The sequence below is a fragment of the Aspergillus heteromorphus genome (genome assembly GCF_003184545.1).
Source record: "Aspergillus heteromorphus CBS 117.55 chromosome Unknown BO70scaffold_9, whole genome shotgun sequence".
Taxonomy (NCBI): Eukaryota; Fungi; Ascomycota; class Eurotiomycetes; order Eurotiales; family Aspergillaceae; genus Aspergillus; species Aspergillus heteromorphus.
In genome coordinates, this window is record NW_020290414.1 from 410552 (window position 1) to 424926 (window position 14375).

The window sequence follows — 14375 nt, forward strand, 5'->3', positions numbered from 1 at the left end:
TGTGGTCATCTCTAGTTAGGGCAGGGATGACCATCCATGCATCGAGGCTTGCCTGTAGCGCTTACCGTGCTGATCTGCCAGAAACAAATGCACGAATCATCCACTTGGCAGGAATCTCTGCCCTGCTGTGGAATAGTGCTACACCATTCTCGGCTCCTTGTCAATCGACTAAGTGTAGATGAATCTGGCCTAATTTTAGCCTCTGTAAGGTCTAAAAGGTTGGCCATGCCCCTCTCCTGCTAGGAACAGGGCATGCATTCATGAACTCAAGAGAGACCAAGTAAAAAACTGTCGGTTACCAGAAATTATCAAGTTCTTCCTCAAGAAAAGCCTGCACCTTTAGCCATGTCAAACGAAACGCAAGCTCTTACCTGGCTCGTCACCGGCTGTTCCTCCGGGATGGGCGAAGCCCTAGTCCGCGCCATTCTGGCCGAGGTGGGCTACCCCCCACCATTCTCTGACTGCGAGACTCACTTTTCTCCATCACAGGGCGACCAAGTCATCGCCACAGCCCGAACCCGCCACGGAATCAGTGGTCCCAACCGTCTTCTTCTCTAAAAGATGCCGGTGCGGCTGTCTTCGACCTCGACGGAACCACACCCCAGGACGAGCTGAATGCCAAGGCGCGCGAGATCTGGGACATCTACAGAAAGGTGGACGTGCTGATCAACAACGCGGGATATATTGACGCGGGGATAGTCGAAGGATTCGAGTCAGTTCTGTACCCACTTTCCTTCTGGAGCCTCTGATCTGAACATCCTCCCCTCCAGCGAGCCCTTCCTCATCAATGCCCCCCGCACCAATGCCTTCGCCCCCCTCAACCTCACCCGGGCCTTCCTGCCAATGATGCGTGCCCGGAAATCCGGCACCGTCCTATTCACCAGCTCGGTAGGCGTGTATTATGGAGCACCCGGTGCCTCATGCTATACAGGCGGAAAGGGTCTGATCGAAGTGGTTGTGCCAAACCTGGCCCTCGAGCTGGCGGCATTCGGCATCCGCACCTCGCTGCTGACTTACGGCTACTTTCGCACGGAGGTCATGACCCCTGGGAATCTCCAGCACCGGGCGCCTCGTCAATTGCCCGAGTATCCGGATTTGAACCGGCTGGTAGTGGCTGGATGTGCGGCTGCAAACGGGAACCAGCCAGGCGATCCTCGCAAGGCGGCCACTGTGGTGGTGGAGGCGGTTAAGGGGACGGGCAGATGCCAGGGAAAGCAGCTCCCGCTGCGGCTGCCCATCGGGAAGGATGTGCTGCAGGCTATCCGGAAAGCTTGTGAGGAGAGGTTAACTATCTAGGCTGTTCCGAGTTTGAGGGGATTGTGGACCAGACAGATTTGTAGACACACACGCGTGGTTCAAAGGCAGATAGAGGCAGCGGGTGTGAGTGCCAGACTTATTGTGCTATATTTTTGGACATTTTTTGCTTTGGTTCATTAAGATGCAGCTTTGTGGTGTAGCTTTATGGTGCTGAACATCTTTCGTTGCGGTCGATGCGGCTTTGTGTTGCAGCTTTGTGGTGTTAAAGACAAAGGAGACAGGAGCCTTTGTGTTTGTTGGTCTGGCGCATTCACTTCGTTTCATTCGTGTTTCTTTTGTCCCGGCCCGCAGGATATAAGCCCTCTTGTTTGGCCCCATGCCCCTTTCCAAAGCAAACACAAACATATCTCAGTTACACCATCCCAGCCAGGAAATTTCACAAGACCTCCTTCCCATTCCGCATGGAACAAAACCAGCAGGGCTGCCGGCGAAGTGCACGTCTCCATGAGAAAGCACAACGAGTCACCGACTCAAAGGAGCAGCCGTCTTCTGCAGTTAAGCAACAGAGCCATGTATGGTTGAAATTGAAAGACGCTGCCCAATTCAAGTCTGTGAGGAGGACTGACTGATTTTGTTCATCTCAGGAGCAGCCATCAAGTTCTAAACGGAAGCGAGCGGCAGGGGCAACATTGCCATCTAAGAAGCGAGCCGCACCATCGCCAGCACCAGCAACGTCTCAGCACCTAGAAGGCCCGTCTAGAGAGATGCAACCGCCACACATCCCTAACTTGGATAAGAAGATTGATCAAGAGGTATGTCTGTCTCTCCAATCGGGAAGCAGAGGCTGACCCCATTCTAGCAGCTTGAAAACCAGCCACATACAGGAAAGAACGCCTCCGTCGATTACTGGGTAAACAATCAGCAGTGGCCCAGAGAGCTCTTCGGATTGAGATCTACGGGCCAGCTGGATGAATTAGAATCTCCAGGAATCCATCCCAACTCGTACCCAACCAAAACGGATACACAAGGAACCGTGACTTGGGCCTATGATAGGCCATTTTATGGGAAATACCTCAAGACTAAGGGCGGTTATATGACAAGGCACAAGGACGGGATTGCAAGTGGCCATGAAGATTCCTGTCGGAAGCTTTTAGAAAAAGAATGCATGACACCCGCGGGCACAGCTTTCGACGATGATGCTTTGGAGTATTTGGAAGATGGACTGCCAGAGAAAAACGAAACCGCCCTTACTCGCATGATTGCGCAATTGATTGTTCCTTCGGCCGAGCTGGAGGTTTGCAGCGGCCGGCTGGGCTTGGTGGGCTTGGTAGAGAGTATGGATGAGCCTTGGGATGGATCGACTTCCCTGGACGCCAAGGACCCGAGGAAACCACGAGCACGACAAACTCCACGAGCTTTGCGATACGTACTCCCAACACCGCAGCCGGATTATGCACTTGGATTTAAACTTTGGAGTTGTGCGTTTACCTCCGAGCAGTTCGACAAGCTTGAGCCCTTCCTGGGTGAATTTAACAAGACATCTGCCTTCAAGGGCACCGATGATATGCTTTTCCCGTTCTTTACCGCAGAGCTGAGGTCCAGTACCGGAAGTCTGGAGATAGCAAGCCGAAAGAATGCCCACAGCATGACTCGTGCACTCAGAGGCGTGGTTGAGCTTTTCAAACTGGCTGGGCGTCAGGATGAATTGCATCGAAGGCCTCTAGGCTTTTCGATTTCTCACGATCACCTCCGAGTGCAAATCTTTGTCCATTATCCGGTGATTGAAGACGGAAGAACAACATATCATCGTGAGCTGCTCAAGTCGTTTGACTTGCTATCCAGGGAGGACAGGTGGAGACCGTATAAGTTCGTTATGGCCCTTTACAAGGACTGGGTCCCGACTCACCTTGAATTGCTGCGTTCGGCGGTTACCGACCTACCGATGATCAAGTTTGAAGAGTCGGTCGGGTCCTAGATCCTGTCTAAGCTCTTTTAATGTGTCTCTAACGCATAGGATCAGGATGGGCGTGGTGAGTAATTTGTATGCGGCATCGGCGCGAGCAGAGAGCAGTTCATTTATAAAGTCTTTTAGTTGTATACTTTAGGTGATTGAGTTTGGATAGTGATCAGTAGCTGCTAGCCGCTGGACTTCTGGGATAAGAGCCAGTGGGCCTTTTAGTTCGACGAGATGAAAAAGACAGTCACATTCGTGTTCATCACTCCAAGGGACAGAGCAGAGTAGAGAGTAACTACTTACTCGGTCCATCGCGTCGGGGAACACACACGCAGGCGGTGCCCGCCGGCAGAACGGGGAGCGACCGACGGGCTCTCCAGCTTTCCGGCCTCGCTTCTCCTCCTGCTTTGCTTGGTTCCAACACATCCCCACCTGAAGGCCAGATCCTGCTACGACCATGGAATAAGCCCTGCGCAACCCCTCCGATCGACTCGCCAAACTTCACCCTCCCCGCGTCCAGACCTCGTCATCCCGCACAGGTCTCCCCGAGACGCGCCCGCCCTGTTCTCCTGCGGACTCTCCGTCGGCCATGATGCGAGCTACTGCAGGAACATTTCAGACAAACATATCCCTTCTCGAGACGACCCGCCTCCTGTTCGCCCTCCATTCACTCTCTCTGTCTGTCTATTGTTGATTCTTTTCGAGCTTGTGGACACGATTTCCGGGTGAACCACCCCACCCGCCATTGATTTCAACCGTGCCTTGCACAGTATACGAATATACGACCGCTTTTTAGAAACATATAGATTTCGTCTGATCCGAGATGCCTGGACTACCGGGTAAGTCCCGTCCCGTCCTGTCCTGTCCTGCCCTGCCTCTCTTCTGGGGATCCCATCCCAACCCCCCCCCCCCCTGCCCCGCCCCTTTCGTGTCCCGCGCGGAAACTCATTATTGGGTCAGCTAGTATCGACCTCGACGAGTGCATTGAGAGACTCTACCGGAAAGAGTTGCTGGCGGACTCGGTAATCGAAGCTATATGCGCCAAAGCCAAGGAGCTGTTGATGAAGGAGAGCAATGTCGTCCACATTGCGGCCCCCGTGACTGTCGTCGGAGATATCCACGGTCAATTCTTCGATATGCTCGAAATCTTTAAGATCGGGGGGTTTTGTCCGAATACGAACTACCTATTCCTGGGTGAGTCGCTCGCATGACGACACTCTATCGACGGCGGTGGTGGTGAAAATGGAGGAAACGCGCCGACCCGACTGTGGCCGAATACTGACGGATGTGCTTCGAAACAAACAGGCGACTACGTAGATCGAGGACTCTTCAGCGTCGAGACGATCTCGCTCCTGGTGTGCCTGAAACTGCGATACCCGCAACGCGTGCACCTCATCCGCGGCAACCACGAGTCGCGCGGCGTGACGCAGTCGTACGGATTCTACACCGAGTGCGCGCGCAAATACGGCAACGCCAACGTCTGGCACTACTTCACGGACATGTTCGACTTCCTCACGCTGAGCGTGGTCATCAACGACCAGATCTTCTGCGTGCACGGCGGCCTCTCCCCTTCCATCCACTCCATCGACCAGATCAAGATCATCGACCGCTTCCGCGAAATCCCCCACGAGGGCCCCATGGCCGATCTGGTCTGGTCCGACCCGGACACCGAGCGCGACGAGTTCTCCCTCTCGCCCCGCGGCGCCGGCTACACCTTCGGCGCCCAGGTCGTGCGCAAGTTCCTCGAGGTCAACAGCATGTCGCATATCCTGCGCGCCCACCAGCTGTGCCAGGAGGGCTACCAGGTGCTCTATGATGACCGGCTCAGTACGGTCTGGAGTGCCCCCAACTACTGCTATCGGTGCGGCAATCTGGCCAGTGTCCTCGAGGTCAGTGATACCGGCGAGCGGTATTTCAATATCTTTGACGCCGCTCCCGAGAACGATATCCATCGCGGTGAACAGCAGGCCCAGCAGAATAAGGATGGCCAGAGTCCGGTGATTGATTACTTTCTGTGATACCCTTTTCTTTTCTTTTCTTTTCTTTTCTTATCTTTCTGTGTCTTGGTACCCTGACCCCTACCCCCTTTTTATACTGCCCATGAGAATCTTTTTTTTTCTTTCCCCTTTTCTTTGTTTTTTTTTTCGTCTTTTCTTTTGGGAGTTTGGTAAATATCATAACATCTATAGACGACTTCCCCCGGTGCGATGTAAGAGATGATAGACTTTTGAGAAATCAGAATATCCCGTATCTGATCATTAGATATACCCCTACGGATAAACAGAGCCAGAACCAGATTCAGAACCAGATGTAATTGAACTTGTGCATTGTCCATCTTTTTTTATCGTAGGTTAAGTACTCCATAGATCAGATCGGGTGAGGTCAGGTTAAGTGGCCCACCACCAAACCAATCCAAACAAATCCCAACAATCAATCAATCAATCGATTTATCAAGCAGAACAAGAAGCCCTATGTAGCAGCGCAGGCAGACAGACAGACAGACAGACAGACAAACAAGGAACGCAAAGTGTCGGAATGAAGAGAAAGAAAAGAAGGTACTTAGGAAGGTAAATCCGCATCCGCATCCAAACGCTTATGATAATAAAGTAGGTAAAAAGCCCGCGAAGGGATAATATATGCTGCTTGCTCAGGGATGATAAAGATGATGGGTAATGATAATAGTGTTCATAGTGTTCATATATGAGGGAGGCCAGCCAAAGACACACAGAGAGACAGACAGACAGACAGACACAGATAGCTAGAGATAGGGACTAAGACAAAGACAGAGACAGAGACAGAGAGAGGATATTCACAGCGCATTGGATCGCATCGCATCGCGTCGTATCACATCTACCAGTCCTTGGAGATGTCGAAGGACCACTCGAATTGCAGATGGGTGTGTTGGTCGTCGTCGAGGAACTTGGACACGGCGTTGTAGTGGCCCCGGGCCATCATGCCGGAGGGGGCTTCCTCGGCGTTGACTGGGGATTGTTAGTGTATTGGGTGGGGAGAGGGAGAAGGAAGGAGGGGTGCTTACACTTCTTCTCGTAGAAGGGCTTGTCGGTGGTGTTGGGGGCGTAACTTCCCTGGGATTTGTTAATGGTATGTTCGAGGCGAGGGTGTGTATTTAGGGTCAGGGTGAGGGTTACGTACCAGCATCTCCTCGTCCTTGCTGACTCTGATACCGTGACGCTTCACAACCTGCAGGTACTTGAGACCGCTCAGCACCTCGTGGTGCACCTGGAAGACGACCTTGATGTGGAAGGTGGAGCCCTCCTTGATCTTGAAGGGCTTCTCCTTGAGGGTGTCGACGGCACCGGGGGCGGACAGCTCAATGACAACATCGTCGCGACCCGCGACCTCCAGGGCAAGGGACTTGATGATGCACTTTCTGGGGTCGTTGGGGTCGCCGACCGTGTTGCCGGTGTTCAGACCCAGGGAGGCCTTCCAGCGGTTCAGGGACTCATCGTTCTTGTCTGCAGGGGATTGCGTTAGAATAGGGGTGCAGATATGCAGGAGAGGAGAGGAGAGGAGAGAAGAAGAGGGGGCCAATCAATCTTGCAGCGCGAGAAACCTCCCCGCGTATAGTATCTACTCGCTGGGGTGGTGTTTGACGGCTCTCCTCTGCATTGGGGGGGGGGGGGGGGGGGAAAGCTGGCAAGCAAGCAAGGGGCAACAATGGCCACGAGGCGGGCCACCCTCCGTGAGGGGGGCTGGAATGCCAGTGGGTGACAGGCGGCGATGTCCACATACCGAGATTCTGGTACTCCTCAATGGTCTTCTTCTCGCCGACCTTGAATCCCTCGGTCTGAGAGGCGACGAGGTCGTCCTCGTGTTCGGGCATGGTGGTTGTTTTGGTTCGTGGTGGGGTAGTGGACAGCTAGTGTAGTAGGGGGAGGCGGAGGAGAGGCAGATATGCTCCTCGCAAACAGGGTCGAAGGGGCTAGTGATGGGGTTAGTCTTGGACAGGAGAGCCGGGGGAATGCAGAGCAGCACGCACAGAAAGGTTGGAATCGAGGGAAATGGCTGAGGAGAGAATTGTTTGGGGATGTTTTGGAGTGGCAGCAGTCGACTAAAGTACAAGTGGGGGGAAAGGCGGTGGAGGATCAGATGGGCCAGACCATCGCCTGCCCAGCGATGATTATTATTATTATTATTGTTATTGGCATTGTTGTCCTCTGAATATTAAGGGGATCCGGACGGAGTACCAGCCAGAGGCCACGCAATAATGGTTATATTTAGAGGCTGTCATCGCCGTTCTTGCTGCGGCCGGTCGGCTTTTCTTTTCAGCCTGGAGAGATGGATGGTTCGGGCAACCTGCAACCTGCAACCTGCAACGGACTCCCACGCTATACCAGACCGCAGGTCCACCTCGCCTTACTTATGGAGCTGCAAGAGATGAGGCGCTATGAGACTGATCCGCTCTACCGGACAGGAAGCCCCCGGTGAGTCCATATGCTAGGTATGATATTAATGGCCTGGATTACCGGGACCCCGGAGAGGTGAAGATTACACAGTATGGTGGATTTCCGCTTCTTGCTGCTCAAAATGCGGAGGGGAGGCTACACTCTCGACTGAACTCATGGGAAGGGGAAGTGCCGAACCGTGCCGGGTCATCCACGCATATCGAGTCCTCAATAGACCATGTCCTTTTCTCTCTGCCTGCACGGGGGACAATGGTTTCGCGGTCACTCCCTCCCTCATCAGCCAATGCGTCGTGGTTCTCGATATCATTGATTCCCATGCGTCATCCTTAAGTCTTGACCCATCTTGGTTCTCAAGGCCAGATAGGACAATGACCGCATTCGCGCATGCATGGCCATCCGCGGACCGTTTGAGTCTGTAGAATATCGATGGAGTGTATTTCCGCGGTCAATTGTGATGGGAAGCCGTAGGAAAGGACCCGACTGGATCTAGTGGGTTGTTTCATCCTTCGCAACAGATAGACCGTTTCACTCAGGCCCAGAGCATGCAAAACAGTGCCTGACTGCATTGCCTGCACATCTGCAGCGGCCCAAGACTGGGGACCGTGTCAACAAAGCTCTCACTGAGCAGCAACCGTGGTTCGGGCTGGAGCAGAGCAAGGTCGACCGCGGACGAGCGCAAGACTGAGTATTATTATTATGGCGGCGCGTCACGGGGACAACCGCCGCGTGAGGCCCCAAGGCAGCAATACCAGCCAGCACAATACGCGTCACACCCGATACCGGGGGATGGGCTGGCGGCGCAGATACGGCCTGGTTGGGTTAGCGCCCCGGGGCGGTCGAGGCTGGGATTGGCGTAACAGGCGGTGGTGCCACCGTAGCGCGATACCGTGGGGGGAGTGGTACGGTCACGGAACGGGAGGTGGGAGCAAGCGCCCGCCCGTTTCACTTTCAAGTCCTTGATTATTTTCCTCCCCTACTTGCCTGCCTGCCTGCCTGCCTGCCTGCTTGCCTGCACCGCTTATCGACCTGCGCCCATTCTCATCTCATCTGGCCTGTCGCGGCGCTGCCTCAGCTCGACCGGTCCATTACTCGCCACGATCTCATCGTGGTGCTTGTGCTGTCCCTGTGCTCCCCTTCGTGGTGACTGACGCCTTTGTCTTCGCGACTTCCCACCGAGAGCGCTGCTCGCCGACAGACGCGCCTGCAACGTGGCCGTCGTCGCATCGTCGTTCCATCACCACCCTCGAACTATTACCCCCCGCTCCTCGATTGACGCTTCCTGGGAGCCTGTAATTCATCATGGTGCGCTCTCTGCCGAAGAAAAACAACCCCCACGTCCTCGCCGACTCGGCTCCTGCTTGTAAGTTGGGATCCCATCTAGCGCCCGGGCTCGGGCTCGGGCTCGATCGTAACCGGCTAGCCCCTAGATCAAAGGCTAATCTGATGCCTCTGTAACCTCAGACGATGAACTGCTTGCGCGCCGTCGTCTGGGGAAGACCAACCTCGCCGTGAAACCCACTCAGATTGGCACCTCGAATGCGACCAAGCCGGAGAACCTCGGTCCCTTCGAGTATGCTCACTTGCGCGCACCGCTGCCCAGGGATCTCAAGGGCTCGGAGATTTTCCCCTCACACGTGCCTCAGCAACATCCTGAAACCTACTTTTTGATGGTAAGTCGCGTCTTGAAAGCCCTGGTTCCGGAAGAGGTGGGCTCGGCTAGGATGGTGAATTGACGTGTAACCTCCGTTTTTATAGCGACGCAGCAAGGATGGTTTTGTTAGTGCGACTGGCATGTTCAAGATTGCCTTCCCCTGGGCGAAGCTGGATGAAGAGCGGGCCGAACGGGAATACCTCAAGACCCGCACGGAGACCAGCGAAGACGAGATTGCTGGAAATGTCTGGATTTCACCTCTGCTCGGTAAGCGCCATCCATTCCGTGTCAACGGTGAACGAGGTTCTGATTCGCCTCATAGCCCTCGAGCTTGCGAAGGAATACCTCATGTACGACTGGGTTAGAGCGCTGCTTGACCCCACCGACATCATCCAGAGCCCATCATCTGCGAAGAAGCAGATCACCCCGCCTCCTCGATTCGACCTGCCGCCAATCGAAGCCCCTGCCATACTCACTGCCTCGTCGACTCGTCTGAGAAGGGGACGGTCCGCCTCGCCTAGCAAGAAGCCCAGCTCGCCGCGCAAGCCCCGGCAAACCAGAGCCATGAAGGAGGCCAACGCTGCCGCGACAAGCCTAGCCAACGCAAGCCTCCAAAGCTCTCTCGATCTGACGGCGGAGACGGCAGAGACGGAATCGGTCACGGGCACCATTCATCAGAGCGTGGAGGTGGATGGTGAAGAGAAGACGATTTTCGCTCCCAGAACGCCATCGACAATTAGGATGCGGAAGACAGCTCCCATTGTAGAGAAGCCCGAGGAGACTGAGGAAACCGAGGAAGTGGAGGAGAAGGTCAAGGTTGACGTTGAGACCAATGGCAAATCGGCCGATGATGCCAAGACCATCCAGACCACGGTGTCTGTCGAGATGCCTATCAGCCTTCCCGAGGCGCCGTCTGCGGCCGAGACCGAAGAGATGATTGCCCAGGCCAAGGCGATGGTGCAGGAAGCCGTCAAGGCGCAGACGGAGGCGGGAGCGCCATCATCCGCTAAGGCGGCCACGAAACGCAATGCGGATGTGCTCAGCGACGATGAGGAGGAGGAAGACGAGGAGACCAAGACACTTCGTGTGAAGAGGGCCAAGGTCTTGGAGGAGAAGCTCAAGCAGGAACGAGTGCGGAACCGTGCTCTTGTCGGTGTTACAGCTGCCTTTGCGCTTGCGTAAGTCCCGGCGTGCCAGCCTGTTCATTCACATCGCTAACCATATCCGCAGTGCCTCAATCCCCTACTTCTTCTAGACATTCCGATCATTGCTTTGGGAGCAAACAGCAGTGATTGAATGCCATTTCGGCCAACGCACTTCTCTCTTGAATTGGTGGACGATTCAGCCATGAACACATCCCTCACACCTTCACCGCCACTCTCCGACTTTCATGGTACTGGATGACCTCTTGGAAAGGCAGCCAAACTGCTTCTTTTCTGTTCACAAATTAAATCTGCCCCCTACCCTCGATTCCATCCGAGTTCAGGCTTTGGTCCATTCTCCCCTGCGCGTTTCGATCAGCACATTTTAACCATGGTGATTCTTGATGTATCGTATTGACCGGCCTATTTTATTTACTAATGGTGTTTTTGGTTGCAAGTGATGTGCCTCGACGGGGAGGACTGGCCGCGGAGGTCCTGGAGATCGAGAGAAGCCTTGGGTTCGAGTCACTCTTTATCTATGCCGTTTCTTATTTCCCCTGGATACCTGATATACGCCCCTATAATGTGGTTTTTCTTTTTTTCTTTTCTGACCATTTGGTCCAGGGCTGACCCTGGAGTCGTGATGCGCACGGATGGATGGACTGGACTGCCCTCGGAGTTATGTTATTGTTCGGTAGATTTTCAGATGATGGTACACGCGGAATCCAATTGTGTATGAATGATGATGTATGTAGATTGTAAGTCTACATGATAGACTAGACACTACTAGTAGTAGTAGTAGTAGTTCTATTACTGAAATGTTTTGTGGTAAGTCCTGTCCACTTGCCTGATATAGGTGCCGCTGCTTTTGTGAGGGCATTATATAAGTGCTTTATATATATTTCTGTGTATTTACTAATTGCTTATTAAATATATACCAACTACTCTAGTTGCTTCTGAATTATACTATCCACCTTACCAACTTTAATTATAGAGTAACTCTCTGTTTAAATCATGGGCAGGGCCTGGTCCTAAATATTAATTAACTAATATTATTTTTGAAATTACTAGAGATTCTAATTAAAGAATTTAAATATAATTTTTAAATAAAAAACAAGATCTAATAATATAAAATCTGATAAACTAGTTTTTCCGGTGCCCTCAAGCTGTGGGTCTTTTGCACAGAGGAAGTAAGATACATCCCTTCCCGATGCTGGACATGACTTTCAGTCTTTTTAGACCTCTTCCTCCTTGATTGTGTGATAATTTCACGATGCTGCTCCTCTTCAATTTCTCGGGAGAATGTCACTAGCAAAACCTTCCTCCTGGTTGGTTCTATTTTTTCGCATTCTTTCCAAGTCATGGAATCAACGCCAAAGAATACTATTATTATGTTTTTCTCCATCCCAGAATTTCCTAGGTTCCTCGGCCCATATCACTGAGTATATCGTCAGCACCTTCAGATCTTGCTCATGTAACTTCCCTTTGCTCGTAATAGTGACAAGATCCTTTACTTGAGCAACGTTTAACTGATTTCCATTGGGGGATTTGAAAGTTGAAAAAAAACCTATAGCGTTCAGACGACGACTTGTCCTGCTGGTTTTGCCTTTGAAACCTTCTAGTTAGAGCTGAATGCAGTGAAGTGATCTGGTCTGATGAATCTAGAATTTCCCCTAACTCATGCACAGTCTCCTTGTAGAGGCTTTGTGTTAGCATACAGTTTGGCTGTATACAAGAATTATGACTGACATAGTCTCCAGCTGCAAGACAGAGTCACTCAAGTTCTGAGAGATAGCTGCGTACATCTTTATGAAACTATGCAAAGTTAGGATTAATGCAAGTAGTAAGGATTGGTAATGACTCTTACTGTAGTTCGGCATTTTCCAGATGGAATGAACACAAGAGAGGACGAATCATGGTACTAACAGGAAGATAGGAAAATAGATAAAAGTTCTATCTGATTGGGGATTTTCTATAGAAAGAGCTGCAGTTCATGAATGCACTAATACAACAAGGCACTTATCTGCCATTCTTAGTGCGTTCGATTTGATCCTAGCATCAGTGGTTTCAAGGGGCCAGCCTCTCTTCATGCTTGTGCTTGGACAATTACATCTGACATTGATAGCTGAGAAGACTTGACACCCTTTCCTCAAGGTCCCGTGGATTGGGGAGACGATTGGACGTCGCATATTTTATTATTGCTCCAAATACTATCTTCCTCTCTCTCTCCCTGATGATGCAAGCTATCTCTCTTGTTCAGATCTTATGGCTCTCAGCCTTATTCCTGTATCTGTGCTGTGTTAATAGGCTGTAGTATTGTTCCTGGCCTATCAACAGTGTTGTACAGAACATATCAAACCGCCGCCTCTCAAGTGATGATGATGATTGCAGGCCTTGGCTGTATCATGTAGAGCCAATCATCCATCACACTAGTATTAGCATGATAATACTAGACAAAGAAATCAGATAATGTTTAACAGAATAAAACAGCGCACGGATATTTCTCCCACTCAAAAATAGATAGGACTATCTTATTATAAAAATTCTATAATAGACACCAAAGTTAAAGCAACCCCAGCGAGAAACAAGACATCCAGAGATTTCACTCGTTCTGTCCAGTCTAGTGAATGCCGTAATAGTGTTTCCGCATCTGAAGGCTGTGTGGTTATCCCCACTTTGAATCAAAGCGGCTATAGCTGATCAATAATTGGAGCCACTTGTGATTCTATCATCCTGTTGCATATACTAACACAGTAAGAAGATCTATGCGGGTTGGATAAGCCGTGAGCACTATCACCCCCCTTCTTTTTCCAGCCTTGTGATTGGAAGCTTGCGAAAATGCTACTGTATCTCGAGGTTCCAAGTCATGTAAGATCTTGTGAAAGATCTCGGGCGGAATGTTCTGTTTCCACCTTTCTCTGTCAAGCAAAGGCTTTTTCCAGCAGTCTGATGTTATAATCCGGGTCAGAGCGCGGAATCCAGGTGAGCATTTGACTGCCAAAAATCTGTTGAGTAGTACAAATACTCTTGGAGGCCAAAGCAACACCATGAGAAACCTCCACAAAAGTGACATGATGTGGTGAGATAAGAATTAAGCAGATTTGGCGATGCCCACCATATTTGTCAATATATGGTTTCGCTTTCTTGAGAGCTCCGTGTATCATAGCATCGGATTCAACGCTTTCTTGTAGGACAATGAGAAATCCATGGAATCAATATGTGTCCGTTTTGAGATAAGTCCAAGAAGGAATCGACGAGAAGGAGATTGGAAGCTCAGCGTTGTTAGTAGGAGACAGTTCGAAATCCCAAGCTGCAAGACGCAGAAACGCTATACCTAGTACCCTGAAAACCGCGGAACTGTATCTCCATGTCAAAGGATCATCAATATAGTGACGCCATACAAAAACGAAGTCGGCAAAAAATCGCTCCATTGATATTCCGAGGTTCCAACCGTTCGAGATCGGCCGTAAGATATGATATCCGCGGGGTCTGCATACTTACAAGGGTGAAGCCCGCCTCCTCCCGAGTGTACATGAGTATATAATGGGATTCTAGGGGTCCGCAGGTACTAACTGCGGGTAATGATGTTAGTCTTTTGGCTCAGTGGCAACAACTACCCTAGGTTGATGTCTTACAATTACTAATTATCTTTTTTTATATTTATTCTCAGAGTAATTGAGACTTACTCGGAGATTATTTCGAATATATATATTTTTTGTGTTTTCTTATACTCCAGACTGTTTAATAAGCAAGAAGCAGTGTCAAGTTAGATTGTGAAGTGGATCCTCAGGGGTGTAGGGGCTTCCGGACACTTTACTTGTACACAGCCTAAGGCGCAGATATAGAATATTAGTAATAGATAGAATAAGTACTTCTTAGTATTATAATATTAATATTTTAAGTACTTAGAGATTTCTATCTAGTAATTACTAGTAGATTCTTTT

General features: G+C 51.1%; 6 protein-coding genes across 6 annotated transcripts; 5 read left to right on the forward strand and 1 right to left on the reverse strand.

Moving 5' to 3' along the window:
• Window positions 1–345: 345 nt before the first annotated feature.
• On the forward strand, window positions 346–1296 carry BO70DRAFT_424066 (hydroxybutyrate dehydrogenase; the record flags this gene model as incomplete). The annotated part of the gene is made up of 4 exons (XM_025547604.1): window positions 346–435; window positions 490–498; window positions 534–712; window positions 771–1296. The coding sequence occupies 4 exons, from the start codon at window positions 346–348 to the stop codon at window positions 1294–1296; spliced, it is 804 nt and encodes a 267-aa protein (XP_025400217.1).
• A 679-nt stretch (window positions 1297–1975) lies between these two features.
• On the forward strand, window positions 1976–3469 carry BO70DRAFT_313158 (uncharacterized protein). The gene has a single exon (XM_025540235.1). It carries the CDS (start codon window positions 2351–2353, stop codon window positions 3230–3232), a length of 882 nt encoding a protein of 293 aa, XP_025400218.1. The 5' UTR covers window positions 1976–2350; the 3' UTR covers window positions 3233–3469.
• A 180-nt stretch (window positions 3470–3649) lies between these two features.
• Window positions 3650–4405, forward strand: BO70DRAFT_334858 (uncharacterized protein; the record flags this gene model as incomplete). The annotated part of the gene is made up of 2 exons (XM_025541037.1): window positions 3650–4050; window positions 4172–4405. A coding segment is annotated over one exon (291 nt), but the record flags the coding sequence as incomplete, so codon positions are not given.
• On the forward strand, window positions 3650–5229 carry BO70DRAFT_379017 (serine/threonine-protein phosphatase; the record flags this gene model as incomplete). The annotated part of the gene is made up of 3 exons (XM_025545309.1): window positions 3650–4050; window positions 4172–4405; window positions 4517–5229. The coding sequence occupies exons 1-3, from the start codon at window positions 4035–4037 to the stop codon at window positions 5227–5229; spliced, it is 963 nt and encodes a 320-aa protein (XP_025400219.1). The 5' UTR covers window positions 3650–4034.
• An 832-nt stretch (window positions 5230–6061) lies between these two features.
• Window positions 6062–7055, reverse strand: BO70DRAFT_289894 (rho GDP-dissociation inhibitor; the record flags this gene model as incomplete). Its single annotated transcript, XM_025539330.1, has 4 exons — window positions 6062–6192; window positions 6249–6297; window positions 6365–6687; window positions 6965–7055. 4 exons carry the CDS (start codon window positions 7053–7055, stop codon window positions 6062–6064), a joined length of 594 nt encoding a protein of 197 aa, XP_025400221.1.
• A 1882-nt stretch (window positions 7056–8937) lies between these two features.
• On the forward strand, window positions 8938–10544 carry BO70DRAFT_290286 (KilA-N domain-containing protein; the record flags this gene model as incomplete). Its single annotated transcript, XM_025539341.1, has 5 exons — window positions 8938–9046; window positions 9100–9308; window positions 9394–9556; window positions 9612–10467; window positions 10520–10544. 5 exons carry the CDS (start codon window positions 8938–8940, stop codon window positions 10542–10544), a joined length of 1362 nt encoding a protein of 453 aa, XP_025400222.1.
• Window positions 10545–14375: the final 3831 nt, after the last annotated feature.

Coding starts and splice junctions, on each gene's coding strand:
- BO70DRAFT_313158 (XM_025540235.1), top strand. CDS start 2,351: ATGACAAGGCACAAGGACGGGATTGCAAGTGGCCATGAAGATTCCTGT.